Source organism: Equus quagga, chromosome 14 (assembly GCF_021613505.1).
Source record: "Equus quagga isolate Etosha38 chromosome 14, UCLA_HA_Equagga_1.0, whole genome shotgun sequence".
Lineage (NCBI taxonomy): Eukaryota > Metazoa > Chordata > Mammalia > Perissodactyla > Equidae > Equus > Equus quagga.
In genome coordinates this window covers 68,875,205-68,895,061 of record NC_060280.1, presented here as the reverse complement: position 1 = coordinate 68,895,061, position 19,857 = coordinate 68,875,205, and the positions used below count along the sequence as shown (strand labels likewise).

Here is a 19,857-nt window from a genome sequence, read left to right as displayed (position 1 = left end):
GTGGTGGGAGACCAGGGGGGAGGGCACTCAAAGGACACACAGTCCACACAGGCAGAACAGAAAACTCCAGGAGCCCCCTCCCACTGTGTTCCGGAAGCTCTCTTACCTGCTTGTTGGGGTGAGACCTGTCAAAGCCCAGGAGAAGGTCAGCAGCCTTACTATGCAGAAGGAGATCACCTGCCCGGAATGGGATGGGAAAGCCTTGGATCGTGTTGCAGAAGTCAAACGTGATCCAGAGGTACTGGGCATAAGCATCTGCAAAGATGTACTGCAAAGAGAAAAGAGGTGAGCTCAGAGCAGGACCTGGCCAGAGCCTCCCAGCTCATGCCCCCCAACAGTGTTTGAGTGCACGCACATGCAGGGGGCCAACCGCCACCAACGCGGTGCCAGGGGCTGGCAGGACTTCCACAAAGCTTTCTCACCACCTCCTGACAATGAAGAGATGCTGGTGTCCACTCATAGAGGCACAGTGAAGTCAAGGGACGGGTGAGCAATGGGCTGGGGTGAGCCACATGGTACTCTCCTTTAACCAGGTATAATGAAGCTAGTCAAGCCTTTCTACTTCTTCTTTCAACTGACTTGGCCATTCTCACCCCCTGGGGAGTCCCTCGGTCACAGTTACAGGGTGGCTACTGGAAGCAGGGTCAAAGAAGTCCTGCTCTTCAGACTGGCTGCACACGGAAGGGACTGATGTCTACGCCTGCATCCTGACAGGCCTTTCCAGGAAAACCCCTAAGACCACACCCATCTTGGAAGATTGGCGTCTCCTTCTTGCCATTACACCAGGTGCCCCTGGGGCTGGCAGACTCACTCTGGGGCACAGCAGGAAGCAGCACTGGAGAGCAGGGCCCTCGCCTTATTCTGCTTCCACACAGGCGAGTGACTGTGGTCGAGCCTGGCTGGAGAGTGACTGCCGACCGAGAGAGTTCTCCAGGGGAAAGGATTGTGGCAACTCAACTTAACTAACGAACATGCACTGAATATTCACCACGGACCAGACGCTGGGGGCGCCACCGTGAAAACACAGGCTCCTTCCTCTTACGTAGCTTGCAGTGGAATGTGGGAGAAAGAGGTTCACAAGTAACGGTAACTCAAGGGAAAATGAGATTAGATGAGAGACCACGGACAGAGTCCTATGAAAGCAGAGACTACACATTAGTTCTGGCTGGGAGATCAGAAATGACTCCATGGCAGATTTGGGCCTTGAAGGGCAAGTAAGATTTCCACAGGGAAAGAACATTCCAAGTCTGGAGCAGTGTGAGTTTGGGAACAAAAGAGGGAAAAAAAAAAAAATACAGCGTGGGTTTGATGACATCCTGAGGGCCTGAGAGAAATGACTGGAAAATAAGGCTGCAAAGCACAGATGATGGCAGGCCTTGAATGCACACGAGAGATCTGGAGGACAGCCCCTGCTCCCAGAAGAACGAGAGTGGCTCGCTGGACCACTGGGAACCATAAAGCAGAGCAAGCAGGACCTAGCTCCAGCAACAACCTGTCACTGAAATCCTAGAAACCAATAACCAAAGGACTCAGTGCAAGGACACTTCCCCTAATTGATTCCACCCAATGCAGCTCACCCTTCAGCTGACCCCTTTCCACACGTCTAACAGCTCCGGCGGACACGAATACTTGGCACTTGTTCGCATCCTGCTTTCATATGTTCTTGCTCCTTTTCATGTCATTCATTTTTCATTCTCCCCCCAAATCTAGACTGTAAACTTCCCAGGAACATGTTTTACGTGTCCTTTCTCTTGTGTTTCCTTCATAGCATCTAATATAAAACCCCAAACTCTGTAGGAGCCTAATTAAATCTAACTCTAAAGGGTAGTAAATGTTTTGAAAGCAAAAGCTACTATAAGCAAATGCAATGTTATAAAAACAATTATGATGAGAAGAGGACCATCATCATTTTTGGCATAAAAGTGTTCCCTAGAAATAACTTAGCCCATCTTCCTGCTCTGAAAGCATCTTGGTTATCAGGGAAGGGAGTGTTCCCAGTTTGAAAAGATTTCTCCTGAAATCTATTCCATGGCTTTCTGCAGTCTCACATTTGAGAATCTAAAAACGATGTGCCCAGTCACAGGGCTTTGTATTGTTATGACTTTTTGGCTAAAATTTTTCAAGAGCACTTAGCATGTGCCACACACTGAGCTGAAAGTTGTGCATCTCATTTAGTCCACCGAGTACTCACAGCAACTCAACACGTTACATATTATCTCCTCTTTTATTAATGCGGACACAAGCTTAGAGAGGTTAACTGCCCACAGTGACCGAGGAGTAGGCAGCACTGACATCAGTGTCTGGCTGGTTCAGAGCCATCTCTTAACAGTTCATCAATCCTTACTTCTCTCCCTCCAACAAAAAGGCAGCATTTCCTGAATTTAACTCACAGGTCTTACATTGTACCAGTGGGCTCCTCATTAATCCACTCTGTAAGCTTTTACTGGAAACCCTCTCTTCCCTTGCCTTCTGAGACACTGACTCATCTCAGCCCTCATCCCCCACCCCTGACCTTCTCTGTCCTTGATTATCATCTGCTGGCTCCTCTGTCTTCGTCCACTCCTCACCTTCCCGTAACCTCATTACTCTTCCATCCTCTGCTGCTGACTTGGTTTATCCTTCCACACAGCTTCAACTAGTGCCTCCGAGAACCAGCATTCCATGCCTTTCAAATCTACAGTCTAACCCTGACTTCTCCCGGAGAGTCTAGTTTCATTACCTCTTTACCTTTCTCAGCATCTCCACCCTGCTATGCCAGGATATTTCACCACATCCAAAACCAAATTCTTCAACACCTTCCCAACAAAACCCAACTCTCCCTCCCACATCCCACGTCTAGCCATGCTCCACCTTCTCCCGGCCTCACAACCCACGGAGTTGGGTTTTTACTCCACTGCCTTCCTCCAGCCCTCGATTTCAATCAGCCGCCTACCCTGTTACGGTTTCCTTTAAAATGTTTTCACAATCTGTTTCCTTTTTATTCCCAAGACTGCTAATGTGGCCCATGCCCCTACTAGGGACTATAAGCAAATTGGGGGTAGGCACTGGGTTTTATTCATCCTCACATCTTCTAGGCTCCAGCAGGATGTGAAGTATTTACAGGGTGATATTATGGTTGGTTGAGTGACTGGGCAACTTCATGCCTCTATTGGCACAATGCTTCCTTTTCTGACTTTTCTGTAATCTTTCCCTTCCGGTCCATCCTGCATATGCCAGGAGAAACATTTCTCTAAAAGACATTATTCACAGCAACTTCTCTACTCAATGAATCTTCCATGGCTCCCTACAGACCTCGAGGCAAATAGAAAACTCCTCCATCAGATGGGGCCTGACCGGTATCACAAAGCTTCACAGTGCCAACCCTCCAGCCCCTCCAGTGAATCTCTTCACTGCCCACAAAGAAACCACACACGCGCCTTGAATTCTGCCCACGCCTCTCTCCTCCTCGAGGGCTCCCACCAACTGTGCTCTAGCTATTGACATCGGGCCCATTTTTGAAGCTCCATCCCTAATCCCAAATACCCCATGAAGACTTCACTGCTTTCAACCAACCTCGTTTAATCCTCCAGCTCTCATCATGTCAGCTTCCATCCATCACTTAGGAATGTGTTGCTTCGTGCTGTTATGGAACCACATCATATACACACATACCAGGAAGGCACAGAAGGTCCTACTCTGCTTTTTAGTCCCTAGACTGCCTGGCTATCAAATCCACTCAAGGCCAACCCCACAGATTTGCCAGCAGACCAGACCTGGCCTACTAGGTGCTTCCTAAAGTGTATGATTTCAGGAGCATCCTCACCGACCCCCACATCTCCACCCCATGCACAATCACATAATATTCCAGAGGAGCTTCATCCTTTAGCTTAAAGCTATGTTTCCTCTTAAAATACAAATACCTCTGGAAAGATAACAAAATAAGCTACAGAATTTATCTCCATGCTAGCATAAGGGATCCTCCAGTTTTGAGTGGAGACACCAAGAGTACAATGAGAGGAGGAAGGGCAGCGGAGGCAATGGAGGACCATACCTCTAGGCGGTGGGAACCAACAGAAAAAGAGAGAGCTGTCTTTCAGACTGACCCAGGACCAATCTCTGCCTGGAAAAATGTAGGATCAGCTCTTGCTTCTGCTGAGGTTATGAAGCCAACTATACACTCAGTGACCTTTTTAAAAGAGTCCCAGACATTTAGACAGTGCCTGACTGATCTTGGGTGTGCTAGGGGGCGGGTGGAACTGCCAGGTGTCTAGAGCTGCACACTGGTTCAGGAGACAGCACACACAGGACAGAGAAGGAAGTGAGACACTGCTTAAGGAGAAAACAGATGCAAACACGCACCAGACCCCACAACCACGCCACCATCACATGGCAAGGCCACTAGACCAGAGCTAGTTGACTAACTTGTACCTTCTCTCCCCTTTCACAGGCACACACCCCCCAGGCTTCCATGTGGCCCTTTTGTGACATCGGAACCTTTCAGAGCAGCTGCTAACAGTCATTTCACATCACGCTCCTTGACAGCCTACCTAACACTTCACACAGGTGACCGGCCTAGGGCCAGCACCTGTGTGATTTTTCTCAGGAAGTGGTAGTCTGGCGGGGCAATTTGCCTTCCAGCAGACAAAGGTAACAAAGCAAGCGGCACAATAAGAGCATCACTTCCTTCTTGAGAAGTCTGGGGAGGACGAGGCGCCTCCTCCGGGGAATTAAAAACTCAACAGAGGGGCCAGCCCGGTGGCGCAGCGGTTAAGTGTGCACGTTTCACTTTGGCGGCCCGGGGTTCGCTGGTTCAGATCCCTGGTGCAGACACGGCACAGCTTGGCACGCCATGCTGTGGTAGGCGTCCCACATATAAAGTAGAGGAAGATGTGCACGGATGTTAGCTCAGGGCCAGTCTTCTTCAGCAAAAAGAGGAGGACTGGCAGTAGTTAGCTCAGGGTTAATATTCCTCAAAAAAAAAAAAAACTCAGAGAATGCTGCATCCCTAACCTCACTCAGCCTGCCCCAGGGCCAAGGTGCAACCGTCACTAAGTTCTCCAAGAAGGCAGACTCCTCAGTCTCCCCACCAACTGTAAAACACAGGCAACTCCACTGTGAGAAACCCAAGATGCACCACTCCTCAAGGTGGACGGCACTCAGGCTGCATGCAAGCTGCTCCCGTCTCACCTTGCAGCACCTAGAAACTCCCCATTACAACCATCCCCCATCCTCCTTCCCTCTTGCCAACGCTCTGGCCACTGCCCTGCTCCTTCTCCAGACCCAATGCTCCAATAGCCCCACATCCTCTCCCTGCACCAAACCTCCCCCTGCAAGTTCATCACATCATCTTTCCTGTCTTCTGACTATTCGGACGTGCGGCTTTAGCAGTTGCTCACCACAACCCATGACAAGCAGGAAGGAAGACAGAACCTGCTTACAGACATCTGTGCCGCGTGGTAGGAGGTGAGAAGGGGCGAGATGGAGCCCAAGAGGGAGACCGCAGAGACACAACAGAGGGGTTTCAAGGCCACAACTTCAGCAAGCATTAGCCCGGGGACAAGGTGTAAAGATAATGACGATAATAATAGATAGGTACAACCTGACCCGACATGAGTAACCCCAGTGTTATCTGATTCTTGGGAGGCAGGGGCATACAGAATGATCCACGGGAGATGCAACACAGCCAGCGAGCTGAACCCGGGGTAGGGCTCCTCACCTCACAGGAGCCAAGAGCAAAGCAAACAGGGGCTCCCCCCAGCTCTGGGAGTCCTGAGTACCTGCCTGGCCACGGCGCAGTGGGTGGGGAGTGGCGCAAAGGCTGGCAGTCTTGTCTACAGAGCCAATCCCCTCCAACGCCTTTTCTTTCCTTTCCATCACAGGAGGAAAAGTTGCTCTGTCACCCTGGAGTTACTTAAGAGGGAGTCTGCTCCTATCTCCCACTCCATTTTGAGATTATTAGGCAGGGCTGGTATTAACCAGTATGTACCAGTACTAACTATTCTAGCTGTTAAAAAAACAATTGCTCCTGTACCTGTTAGTGAATAGCTGCTTCCCAGAAACCCTGAGGGGCCCCTCCTAAGACCCCAAAGGCCTGGCCCCTTCCCCAGGACTTCCTCACCATCCAGCAACTAAAAGGTTAATGCCTGGCCCAGCAGGGTGGCCTTCAGGACCAGCTCCCTCCAGACTGGGGCTGTTCCGATTGGTCAGTGCCATTCCAGTGGCTCAATATTTTGAATACAGTTCCTGCTAACAGACCACAGGCAACCTGAGAAGCCAGCACTGAGAGGCACCTAGCCAGAGGACCCTGTGGGTCTCCCTGTCTTAGTCCACTCTGGATGAGCAAAGAGCAGCCCCTACTCTGACCTCAGAAAACTCTTGCTACCAAGGAGTTTTCGGCATCCTTCGAGGCAGCCCTCCCACCCTGGAAATGAGCCAGGGATCACCAGAGTGGGGAAGAAAGCAATCAGATGCAATGCTCCCTTCTTAACCAGCAGGAAAGCCTTGCAGGCTGCCTGATTCCTACCCACCCCCAAACCCCCGCACCTCCCTGGGGCCCAGGGCTATCTCAAGTCCATGCTTCCTCCAAATCAAACTGCCAGGTTCTACCGCAGAAACACAGCCCCAGGCCAGGCAGCTGGGAAAACAAATCCGGAAGCACAGAGCATCTGACTCCACGGTTCACTTCTATACGGTATAGGTTGGAGAGAGGGGGGTGTGTGAGCGCACGAGCATGCCCACGCACGTGCGCACACACACACGTACTAGTGATGCCAATGGAGACAGGAGTTCAGCAGCCACCCTAGAAGACATGCATTAGACTGCAATCTAAGTCCCCGTGGACCTGGTAACACTGTTGCCACCTATGAGTCAGGCAATTTATTAGTTGGCAGATTTCCTGTGCTTTAACTTGTCACCCTTTGTCTAGAAATCCTGCCTGGCCAGTACTGGACCTGCTTGGTTATATATGGTTCCACCCTGAGAACTGTATTCTGTCACAAACTCCCAGGTTAGCAGAAAAACTGTCACCAGCCACAAGTCACCAGTCAGCTGCAGAGACGACAAAGGGCTCCATCTCCCAGGCCCCCTTTAGTACAGCCATCTTCCCAAAACACAGCCCCACGAAGTCACACCATGCAGCACAGCTGCTTCCTTACACGCTTGTTGTCCGCAGGACTGTGGTAGAACTGAGAGATCACAGCTTCGCTGTTATTTCCCACACCGAAGTTCAACTTCTCTGAGATTTTCTTGAATGACTTTCCGTAGTCATAAGACACGTACACCTGCAATACAGAGGAGGGGAGGAAAAAGGAGAAGAGTAGGTGAGAAATGCGGCAGAAAGATCTCTCACTTCAAAAGGTCCTGCCCTAGATCCTGAACATGGTTCCCAATAGGTCCCGGAGGCCATGAAATGACAGACGTGGAAAGATAATCCACAAAGAGGAGCAGGGCACCTCTATGCCTGTCCCCAAACAGGTGGGGGCAGACAGCGTGAGAGCCCCACAGCCGCTGCTGCCTGGAATACACAGGCCTCTCTTCTGAAGCCAGGACAAGTCCCTGGAGGGGGAGACAAACGGATGGAAACAGTGATAAGCTCCTGACCACGGCCGGGTTAAGTGTTTAACAAATTACATCCAGAGGCAGAGAGAATGTGGTTGTCTGAGAGGAAGGAATTGAGAATTTGTTTGGCCATCTGTTGACATGTCCCCAAAGGTAATCTAACTCCTCATCCCTCTGCTGAGAAGTTCTGATCTTACAGCATTCCAGAAGTTGAAAAAAGAAAACCCTCCTGGGTCTCAATGGAGTAGCCCAAGAGATGAAAAAGAAAGAGTGCTAAGTGACTAAACATGCACAGAGGTGACATAGATGGGCACCAGAATCCCGTCTCCAGCGCTCGCGTCCCCTAATTCTACAGCACAGGAGATCCTGAGTGTGGGAGAGAAGAGCAGCAGCCAGGCACATGCCAACGGCGTCGACTTCTCTCCTGCTTCCGGGTCTCTGGCCATGTAGTAACCACAGTACTGAAACATAACAATAACTGTCATTCACGGCCTGTTTACCAGGTGCCAGATACTACAGCAACCTCTCCAAAGAAAGGAGCTCAGGTGCAAATGCAATTATTAAAATCATTTTACAGATAAAGCAACAGGGGCTTGTGTGTGAGCTTAGTTATGCACCAAAGAAACAGAGAAAGTAAGTAGCAGCAGGGAGTCCAGCCCAACCACCCGCCTCCAAAGCAGGAATCTCAACACCGTTGCACCTCGGGTAATGGAAGGTAGCATGGAAGCGGTCTGATATCTTGTACCCAGACTTTACTATATGCAATAGGAAATTAACAGAATCAGAGGGTTAAAAACAAGCCTGATAGGTGAATATAATATTACCAATACTTAGTTAGAAGTGGGGTAAGCATTAAAGAAAAATGACAGGTGAATCCCAAGAAGAACAGGAACTACAGGACTAATCCCAGAAAGGGCATTGCCACCACTGCCCCTTGACTCAACAGCAAACGTGTGCTGAGGGTTTCACAGGAGCCAGGTCCTGTGTGAGGCACCAGAGTGATAAAGACCTGGCCTTTAGACACACTGTAAACATGTAAATGTTTGTAAACAAGGCCTCATGTAAACAATGAACTACACAAGGTATGTACCAAGAGAACTGAGAACACACGCGGGTCACTAATATTTATTAGCTGTCAAGGTTGGAGACGAGCACAGATAGAACCTAGGTCACAGCAGAAGAAACCTTGCTACGAACAAAAATGCTTAAACATGGCCTGTGTTCCCAGCTACCAAACACGCAGCGAGGGGCAGCCACAGCCGAGGCTTCAGAAACCCAGCAGCTGAGAGTCTGCAGACAATCGGAGTGGGTACAAAGTCAAAGTGGTTCCTTCTCACTTCCGTTCTCCCGGCTGAGACTGGATATTAAGCATCCCTTTTAGGCTCAGAAGTCATACGGAGCAAACTAACGGCTTCTTGAAAAGGGAACGCGGGCCTCTTTTGGCTCTAACATCTCATAAATTGACACACTCCCCTGTGAGTCACCCCTGCAGAGGCCCAAATGTGATCTTAAATTCACATTAGGGTAGCATTTTTCAGTATGCAACACTCTTCTGTATACATTCTCTCTCTTCATCTTTAAAAACTCTGAGTTAGTCTCTCCTTTGCCTCCCTCAGCGTACCTGAAACACCAGAGACACTCAGTAAAGATTTCAGGAATGAATAAATATCACTATAAGCCACAGAGCAAGTAAATGAGTGTGTCCCATAAATGAATAAGAGAGTGAAGGGAATGACTCAGTAAGCGACTGAGTGAATCATGATTTCCATTAAGAGGGAATAAAAACTAAGACTCAGAGAAGTTAATGACTAGCCCAAGGTCATACTGCGACTAAGTGACAAAACTGTAACAGGCTCCTCCAACTCCAAGTCCAGTTGTCTTTCTCCTCTTGCAAGTTAACCTTCTAGGAGAATGTTCTCTTCTATGTGCTCTGATTCTCTGTTAAAGGGGAAGGTCATACTCCAAATCTACGTGCCAGGCAGTGGAAGGAGTGCTGGATGGCAGGGACAAAAGATTGACTTGCACAGAGCACAGAGCCTCTCCGAGATCCTCAGCCATACCTCTCCCATCTCACACGCAGAGCTACGACAACCCTCACGACCAAAAAGCTCTTCCTTAATTCTCACCTGTAAACCAAACCCATCTCTTTGGGTCTTACACCTCATAGACGTGGAGTCAGTATGTAAGGGTCCATCCTATGCCTGAATGCTCCTGTAAATTACTCATCCACCTTCCTTCCCTTCTCCAGGTTGAACAATTCCAACACAACACTTTTATCCAATCTTAATTCTTATTCCTATTTGATTAACATAGACCCTTAGCTCCACAGGGCAAAGTTCAGGGCCATGCACAGCTATCTACTTTCCTCCACACTGAAGAACCCAGAAAAGGCCAGTGTTCAATAATGCCAAGTGGGCTGATGCCTCATGGTCTCCACCTGGCACCCCCACGGGTACGTTCTGGCTCGGGCTGGCTGTTCTTCACAGCGGCACTAGGCTATGACTCACTGCCCTCTGTGACCTCCAGGTGAATTTGGCCAAACACCCTGTACTCGCTCATCTTGTGCTTCTACAGTTGGTTTTTCATCCAGACCCAGGTTTCTGCGCTAATCAGTCGTCTCTGATCTAGATATGACACTAGTCCCTAACGAGTGAAATACAGGGCAGAGGAGTTACTCAACTGCCAACAGTTGCTAGGTTGCTAGTTAGACCACTGTCTTACCTACAAAGATGGTCTTTCGAATTGACCAGTTTTCAACTCTCCCACTGTACTTCAAAACCGTATGATAATAATTAGGAGGTGGATGGGAGGGAGGAGGAAATGAGAGGGAGGGAAAGAGCAGGGAGAGGCGGCGGTGAGGAAGAGGGTTAAAATGCACAGAAAATCTCTCTGTATCCGGTTCTGTTCTACGTGCTTTACACCAGTGCTTCTCAAACTGTCATACGCCTGCCAATCACCCGGCAGGACACAGGTCAAAATGGTGATTCTGATTCAGGAAGTCTGGGGTGAGACCTGAGATTCTGTATTTCTAATTAGCTGCCAGAAAATACCCATGGCTGCTTGCTGATCCACAGACCACACCCAGGGAGCAAGGTTCTACAATTACCATCTCGTTGATAGATAAGAAGATCAAGAGAAGGTTAATGACTTGGCTCAAGGTCAGACTGCTAATGAATGGCAGAGCTAAGATTCAAACCCAGGCATTCTGATTTCAGAGCCAAGGCTCAGCTAGACACGAGCTTCCACAGACTACCAAATTCTGCACTGTTAGCAAGTATAGGTCCTGCTGCCCAGTCAATCCTGAGAGGCACCCATCATAATGTCACCTCACTCCGGGTACAAGGGCAGTGAGTCCTACCGTTCCTGATACCTTCCCTGGCTGCTTCTGATCTTCTGGTGGACACTATCTCTGGACAGCCCTTTGGCCAATTCTGTACCTGATTACATGGTAAAATGTCAGGAGAGGGCAGAGACAGAGGTGGGAAGGGTCAAAATAACACCTATTGTTTCCTTTCATCTACCAGACTCATCACAGAAAAAGACGGGTCCTGCAGGAGCCATTCTTCAAAGAATCACACCGGCTACAAGTTCATCAGGACATTATTCATTTTTTTTTTTCTGTGTAAGAGCAAACCTTCTGGAATTTCAGCTTCCAGATCCATCCCTTTTTTATGCACTGAGTATGCTTGACTTGGCCATTCTCCAACACTCACACAGCTCCTTATTTGTATAGGTCCTCTCCCTTCTGGACTGCTGATGGGGCCTTAGGAACCACGCTTCCCCTCTTCTTTAAAGAAAATTTGGACTGTTACTACTCCGGCACCACCAACTCCTGCCTGAGTCATAATTTATTTTTGCATTAACTTTTCATATCAGAACATCGCAGTTCCACGAGCCAATTCTTCAATGTAGCTTGTATACAAATGGGGGAAATCTCTGCCATTCACTTATTATCTCCAAGCATGAAGTTTCTTTCCTATTTAATCTTATCATATATTTCATTCCAGAACAGTTCATCACTTCTAATATTCAATGGATTCTTAATAAGTTAGGCTCAAATATGTGCACACAGTGAGAATTCATTTTGGGTAGACTGACAATTTTGAGGATGACCAACCATTCTGGACTGAGGGAGGTCCCAGGATGTGCAACTTTCAGGGCTAAAACTCAGACAAGTCGGTTACCCTAGCAACACCACATCCTCACACACCAAGTCTGTGATGGGGTCTTAATTCTCATAAGCCCCCACTCTCCCACAGACATGCTGAGTCACTTAATTTCTCTAGGCTCCTGTTTGTCCAGCAAAAAACCATAAAACAATGGTTAGGGTCTTCTACCTATCTTGCAAAAAATTTTATCTGGAAACATAATTTTTTTAAGTGCATAAAAACCCTGGGGATTCCTCAACACCGTAGGGCATAGAGCAGTCTCCTGTGCTCAGAAGGGATGCCTATGGGCAATAACTATGCTGAATACATACACAGGGCCAACAGGCATCCGTGTGCTGCCATCTGTGCTTGCAAACCCTGATTGCACTTACGAGTGGGCCAAAGTCACTGCCCCAAACAAGTCTAGCCCTGCTCCAGAGCATTACACCCAGACTACTGTCAGCTGAAGCGGTTTCCCACCTGCCACTGCTCAGCACCGCCCTGGGCAAAGCTAGACATCACCAGAGCCCTTCTTCAGCCCTCCCTGTCTGTGGCTGCCCCGATTCTACCCACTAGAAATCAGCCCCTAAGGCTCCCTCCAGTCACCTGCCTCAGAGCACATCCAGCCCAGATCGTGGAGACACAGAGAGGGACCTCACGGAGACCAAATCTACACCCACGAATTACAAGTGCGTCCTTAAGGATGATGTGACAGTGCTAGCAAATTCATCAGGTTTCTTCCGGCCAGAGCACAGTGACCAAAGGCCCATAGCATGTTTTCCGGTCCACAGCCTCACTCTGTCACCACATCAGACCCTGATCCAAGGCGGAGACCGTTCCTGCTCCCACAAAGGGCATTCTGGAGCAGGGACTGCCGGCTGGGACTCCACGGCCAACCCTGGCCCTCATGGATGTTTTACTTGGCCCACACGGTGTCTGTAAAAATTATACATTAGCTGCCAACTTGTAAGACTCAACAGTTTTCACATAAAAATCCAGACTTCGGAGCTTCTCTTGATAAATCAGACCTGGCAACACTGGGCCCTGCATGGCAACCAGGGCCCAGAGCAGCTAACAGCAGCGCCCTCAGAGGCGGTTATTCTCCAGTTTGTCAGTCCCTTCCACTCCCTAGCGTCTCTCAAACCCTGAGACCAAGTTACCAACCACCACCCTCAAATTAAGAGCCAGGTGAAGGTTTCTTAAACCTGCACCTCTGTTAAAAGTAGGAAAATGACATATTGTCCCAGAGGGCCACACACTCCAAGAAAAATGGGAGAGACCATTTTCTTTGAGGAGGTAAAGAGGGTGGTAAATGTGGAGGCAGCTTCACCCTGCCCATTGCCCACCTGGCCTCTCACAGGCCTCTGAGTTTGTGACCCTTGGTCTCATGCCTTCAAAGCACCTAAAGTATTAAACATCGTAGGAAGGCAGCTGTGGAAATTAAGAATATGAGCTATAAGAATTATGAGCAATATTGAATCCGATTCAACATCTCACCCACTGGGACCGGTGAGAAGCGACCAGCACGTGGGAAAGACCAGTGCACTGCCATCGGGCTCCGCTGCAGAGGGGCAGCTCTGCCCAGTAGCGCACTTCTGGCACTCTGTTGAGCAGATACAAGGATCCAGCTCCTACCCTATCACTTCACAAAAAAAAGCACACATTGTACGCAGCTCTTTGCAACACCGACTGCACCACCCCGTGTTCGGTAAATCAGGGAGATGTATTATTCTCTCGATTCTCTTCCCCATCGCCTAATTCATCCCATCCATTCTCCAGTTTCCCACTGTTTTTTCTGGCACGATAACTCCGGCGGATTAGAAAAGGGCATGTGGTCGGCACACTGGAGCGCCCAGAGCAACACCAATACTTACGTCACTGCTCTTGGGCCTCACCAACGCCAGGCTGTCTCGGGCCAAGGCCACGATCACGTTGCTCTTCTCTCCTGCCCAGTGCACCACCATCTGATTATGGGAATCATTCAGACTAACCTGAAAGAGATCAAACACAGGAATTAGGACCCATGAGGAGTGATGCCATAAACCTCCTAAAGCAAGACTCTCTCTCCTCCTGTGTCACTCAGAAATGACTAAAGATTCTTGAATCTGGAGCATTAGGTCACGGTGGCCTATTTTTCCCCTCTGTGCAGATGCCACCAGACTCAACGTCTCCTAGAAGAAACACTAGTCCTCTGCTATTTTGGATACAACTGGATTGAAAAAAATCTTCTCAGGCTCTCACTGGCATAACCAATTATTTTGCTTATTTTTGTCCTTTGTGAAATGAATCTCTGGTTAATCTCATTTTCACTCCATATATGGGACATGTGCGCACAAGGCTGGAAAACAAAATCCTGAAACATCTTCCTCATTCAAAAATAGTGCAGAGGCCAGAAAGACGCCACGCTTTCACACCTCTGTTCAAACTGGTGCTCTCTCTGGACTACAGGTGACGTTGCTCACCCTCAGCTCGTCACAAGGGAGAAAAAGAGAACATCACAGTGCACTTTCATTTAGGTAGTTTCGAAGTGTCTCAAGTAAGGAAGTATTTTCCAGGACTCCACAGAAATGACCTTTGGATTATCACTAACAGTAGTTTCCAGACTTCTGGATTTTATAAACCAGTAAAATGGAAATAAATTAGGAAGGCCAACAGAGAATTGATTGGCCACTGTCTATTGTGCCAGGTAAGGACTGTAACAAAAACAGCCACTGGGGCAGACCCTGACTCTGAATGTTTCCTCTGCTTCCTGAGGACACAGCAGACTCTTGTCCAGGCTGCCTCGCAGTGGGATGTGGCCCTGGGACTGAGTTCCAGCCAGCAGAATGAGGGAGAAGGTGGTCAGTGCCACTAGCACCGGCCCCATATAGCCTCTGTTTTCTTTTCTATCCGCAGGCTGCATTCAGGACTCCGGGGTCAGGAGGAGAGCAGAACCACAGATGGAAGGAGCCCACGTCCCAGAGGAGAAGGCCCTCCACCAACCAGTACCACTCATTTTGAACTTCCCATAACTGGGAGATAAATTTACAGCCCGGAGCTTCCAGGATTCACCTGTTACATAGCTAGTAGCAATATGACCACCTAAACAATATGACCACCATCTATAATCACTGTCATTTTTTTTAAAAAAAGGAAAGTTTAACACCAAAAACTGAGGCAGGATATAATCTCGGAATGAAGAACAGTTCTCTTACATAGCTTCTGCTTTATGAAAAACTACATTATTTTTCCCATTTCATCAGTCACTGATGGACAGGCTGGCATTTTAGGACACCTGAGCCATACGCTTCACCCTCCTGGGTAAAGAGCAAACTGATGTCCCGACTAACAAAAATTCTGATAGCTCATGTTAACATTGGGAATCAGGACAAGGCCCCCTCAAATCAGGAGCATGCGCCCTGCCTCTTGCCGAGCAAAGTCTAGGAGAAGCCTAGTCCATCGGCCTCCTCAACCTCAGGTGTTTCAGGCACACACAGAAGGAAATCGAGCTTCTGGGCTCTGAGCAGCCCCTGCATGGTCCAGCCTGCACATTCCCCCACCCACCCAGCCACCCTCCCGTCTCAGTCTCAAACTGATACAACGCACAAGCCTGAGCTCACCTGCCCCCCGCAGCTGTCTTCCTACCAAGGCTCTGCCGCGGAAAACCCTCCCCTCCCAGCAGCTTCTCTCTCTCCTTCTTTCCCTTCCCCATCCCAGCACGCCTTCACTTCCCCCACCAACTCCTTGAGGTGCTTTCAGATGTCACAAGGGAGAAGGGAAACACCTGTGCCACAAACTTGGCCAACAGAATGACAAAGGAGCTAATCCTTAACTCTTCTGCTTTGGGTCTTAAGCACCTGCATTTAATTTGATCAGACATCCAAACTCTCTGGGAAAATATTTGAAATAAGACATCTTTAAAGAAAAAGACTGTAGATATTTTTTAGGAAAATGTGTCATTCCAAAATGTTCCTTCTCATTCCCGGAGAGATAAGTCCAAACAAACAGTGAAACAGAAGTGCAAATACAAAATAGAAATAAATAAATTCTCTAACCTAGAACACTGCAGAGAGAAAGTGGCTAAGAGACTCTCCACCAACCGCTGCCACCTTACTCCAGCCTTCCCTTTTCTCTCCTCTCCTTCGAGCCCCTGCCTCATGGAAGGATCTGGAAGCATCTGTGGATCGGATGCCCAGCAGCCCAGTGCCCTGGGAATTCAGGTTAAAGTCTTCTTCTTCTTCTTCCCCTCCAAAACACCGTCACCCTTAGAACCAGAGGGGGCTAAACAGAACTTTTGCAAACATCAATACAATAAAGCATTTGGAAGCTAGAAGAATTGCCCTAGAAGAATCATCTGGGGTCTGGGATGAAAAAGTCCAGCGATATTCGACGTGGGCAACCTCAAAACGGCCCCTCTGTCAGGTAACAATCAAATGACGCTCTGAGCAGGTCACAAAGCCATCAGTGCTCAGAGTGGGGAAGAGGTCTGAACACAGCCTGCTGAAGTCTCTCCACTCAGAGGACAGGAGATTTATGAGGCCCCTCAACCAATCCTAAGAGAGGTGACGGGGTGAGAGCAAAATGAAGGACGAGCCTCCGAACATCCAAGGGCTTTTTCACACAGGAAGCCGAGAAGGGAAGCTTGGTGAAACACCTTTCAAAAAAGAGACAGAGAGACTTTTTTACTTTATTAGATGTCCCTTTTATTCCTAACAGCAGCCGACTGGAAAAGGGCAGCCCAGGGTGGAGGAAAAAAAATCCCTGGCAAGAAATGGTTTGTCAGAGGGCCACTAGGCAACTCATGCAAACAGTTGAGCTCCTTCGCTTGGCCAGATGTCAGCTTGGGCACATCCTGGTCATGGGAGTAACTCCCTGGGGAGCGCCGGCAGTGGCTGAGTCACCGCTGATCCCCAAGGCAGCCCAGGTGCCCATCCCCCCAAAGCACCAGCCTAGAGTCAGCCACAGGAATCCACACACCACTGAGAGGATGGTGGAGCCAGCAGGCAGGCTGGCAATTTTATTAACGCAAAGACGTCATTCTGCTCTCTGGCCTCACCTTCCTCCTCTCCATCTCCCCTCTGTCTTCATCTCCACCCCCCACCTCACCCTCTCCTGGGAAAAGAGGAAGACGTCAAAGCTTGCTCTCCATGGAAAGTGACTAGGAAACCAGAGGCCCAGGCCAGCCCCTAGCAATCAAGAACACTGGCAGGTCCCTCAGCTAGGTCTCCTCACTTAATGGGTGGTTTCCGTTTTGCTTGGTTCCTTTTCCATCCCCTGGCCTGACCCCCAGCCTTCCCCCTCACCAGCCCTCAGCTGCAGGTTTCCAGATCACTCTTAACAGCCTTGCTCACTCAAGTGCCACAAACAGCTGTGGACAGGAGCGGGCACACAGACCCAGAAGCCGCTGGGTTGGGAGGGGCTGCAAGGGTGGCTTTTCCAGGAACATAACCTTGATGTGCAGTCAGTTATAACCACCACCCCGGGGTGTGAACAACCTTCCCTCTCCCATCTCTCGATCACAGGACGTAGCTGGAGCTTGACAAATGAGACACAATTAATTGGAGCTATCAAAGCAGCAGGGAGGGGCCAAACGCCTCCCCTCAGAAGGCAAAAAGAGAAAAATCCCATGCCACGGAGACCTTTGCCCACAGAAACCGCATCATAAACAACAGCGTCTCAGGGGTACTCCGGGCTCTGCTGGGCTCACAGGAAGGTCGTTAAGAGTCAAGATAACCACCCCAAGAGGTCCCGGGTTCAGGGGTCCCAAACCCGGCTAATGGTCAGAATCACTAGAAAGGCCCCTCTCCAGACCCATTGATTCAGAATCCCGCTGACTGGAGCCCAGGAATCAGCACTTTTAAAAGATTGCACCCCCAGTGTCTCTAATGCAGCTTATTTGGGGAACGATGACTCGAGTCCACTCCCCTTCCTCCTGGCAGAATCCAGGACATAATAGCGGCTAGAAGACTCACTCTTTGCGGGGGGTTTGTCTTTGGGTATTCTGGGTAGCTGTTAAAACTCTATGATCTCCTGATATATGCCTGATACATGCCAGTACTTATCTATCTACCTACCTATATATATATTATACTGTATATACTGATATATGCCAGTATATATCTATATACATAGATATATACTAGATATAACTGCTATACGCCAGTGTGTATCTACTGATATATATAGATATATAGGAGAAAGTTCAAAAACACTATGCTATGTAAAAGAAGCCAGACACAAAAGGTCACATATTGCATGATTCCATTTATATGCAATATCCAGAACAGGTAAATCCATAGAAACAGAGATTGGTGGTTGCCAGGAGCTAGGGGAGGGGGGAGTAGGGAGTAACTGTTTCATGGGTAAGAGGGTTTATTCTGGAGTGTGAAAATGGTTTGGAACTAGATAGAGGTAGGAGTTGCACAACATTGTAAATTACTAAATGCCACTGAATTGTTCACTTTCAAATGGTTAATTTCATGTTATGTGAATTTCATCTCCATTAAAAACAAAGCCTCTATGACGTGTAAAGAACCATACTTCTCAGGTGCTGCTCCAAGAGCTCCCACTCTTCAGTGCTTCTTTCATCTCATCTCCATCCTTCATGCTACCAAAACATGCAGCTAGAATGAGTCAGAGGAGCCAGGCTGAGGAGTGGGTCTCTGGCCAAAGCAATCCTTCAAGAGCTGTCAGCAGCATCTGCAGAGCCGCAGCATCCCCCCAGGCCTCCGGGTCCCCAGTCCCTGGCCCCGGTCCCTGGCTGGAGAAATGGCCATGTGCTCCAGGCAAGCGTCTACTCCCAGCTCACAACACTCGCCACCACCCCCCCTACATCATCCCACATTGACTCTCAGCCCCCCAGCTTGCCCTGGCGTTCAAAAGAGGTTATACGATTTGCCTCATTATTCAGGGCGAGGGGAAGAATCTGCGGCTGCCCAAGCTCCAAGCCCTGGTTTGTTATCAATAGAAGGACGGACCAAGAAATTGCTTGTTGAATGAAGGTACTGATTGCTCCTGCATTCACTGACCGAGTAAGTTTGCACTGAGGCCTACCAGGTGCCAGGTACCCTTTGAGGCTCTTTATTCATTTCTTACCTGTCAAGAGTATACAGAGCATTTCTGGGGGAAACAAGTGTTGCAAGTCTGACGGCAATAAGAAATTTACAATAAAACCACCAAAATCTGTGCAGTCACTGAGGCTTACTCAGGAGGATGGGGGCCCTTAACAGAATGAGTCACGTATCGTCTCCATTCATTTCTTCTGCCATCACCTCTTTCAAACTGTTCAGAGATCAGGATGTCCTCGACACCTACAGCCTGTCGTCCTCATCTCTCCTACACAGCTTCTCTCCAGAACACAGTACAAGGAGGACAAATAAGGCAATCTGGTTCATTTCTCGGGCTCACTAGCAGTGAAATACAAAGACAGCATTTTTAAAATTCTACAGTGAAGAATAAAACAAATATCCTGTCCTTCAACTGCCAGGACAGAGGCACTGCTAAATCCCGTGAACTAAAGGACGGGCCCAAGGAAACCAGAGACGGACAGAGAGGTCCAAGAATAACAAGGTTTTCTCAAACCATCCGTTTGCACGACCTAAATGCTAGGTATGCAAATCGCCCCTCCGTGTCCCCGTTCCAGACTGTGTCCTCACTATATTTAGTAAACTCATTATGCTCCCTGGACTCCCCCCTCACAAGGAGAGCTGAAATCTAGTTTAAGAGCTCCCTGCAGAGAGCCCCTGCTCGTGGAGTCTCAGCTCACTCATTTGACTTTGTGTTTGCTCACGATGCTTCACCCACAGAACTCACTGACTACTTTGCTGATAAATTCAGACTGCCCATTTTACAGATGAGAACACAAAAGGGAAATGACCTTGGACCAAAAGACACAGCATTTCACTACAATCTCCTTAACTGGAGTCATGAGCTCTGTAGAAGACAGATGGATATACACATTTTCCTTTCTCTTTACAGAAAGAGCGATAATCATCTTTTCTCTGACTTACAATAACAGTTCAGTGAGACTTATCTTTATTTCTTTTCTTTTTTAAAAAAAGATTGGCCCTCAGCTAACATCTGCTGCCAATCTTCCTTTTGTCTTTTCTTCTTCTCCCCACTGCCCCCCAGTACATAGTTGCATATTCTAGTTGCAGGTCCTTCCGGCTCCGCTATGTGGAACGCCACTTCAGCA

General features: G+C 48.7%; 1 protein-coding gene across 1 annotated transcript in view; it reads right to left on the bottom strand.

Moving 5' to 3' along the window:
- Positions 1-19,857, bottom strand: part of SORL1 (sortilin related receptor 1) — a 158,164-nt gene that overhangs the window by 127,062 nt on the left and 11,245 nt on the right. Inside the window, exons 2-4 of the mRNA XM_046637979.1 lie at positions 13,559-13,675; positions 7,134-7,259; positions 107-268 (exon numbers count right to left, since the gene is read on the bottom strand). Of these exons, the coding sequence (XP_046493935.1) occupies positions 107-268; positions 7,134-7,259; positions 13,559-13,675 (405 nt within the window). The remainder of the gene's footprint in view (positions 1-106; positions 269-7,133; positions 7,260-13,558; positions 13,676-19,857) is intronic.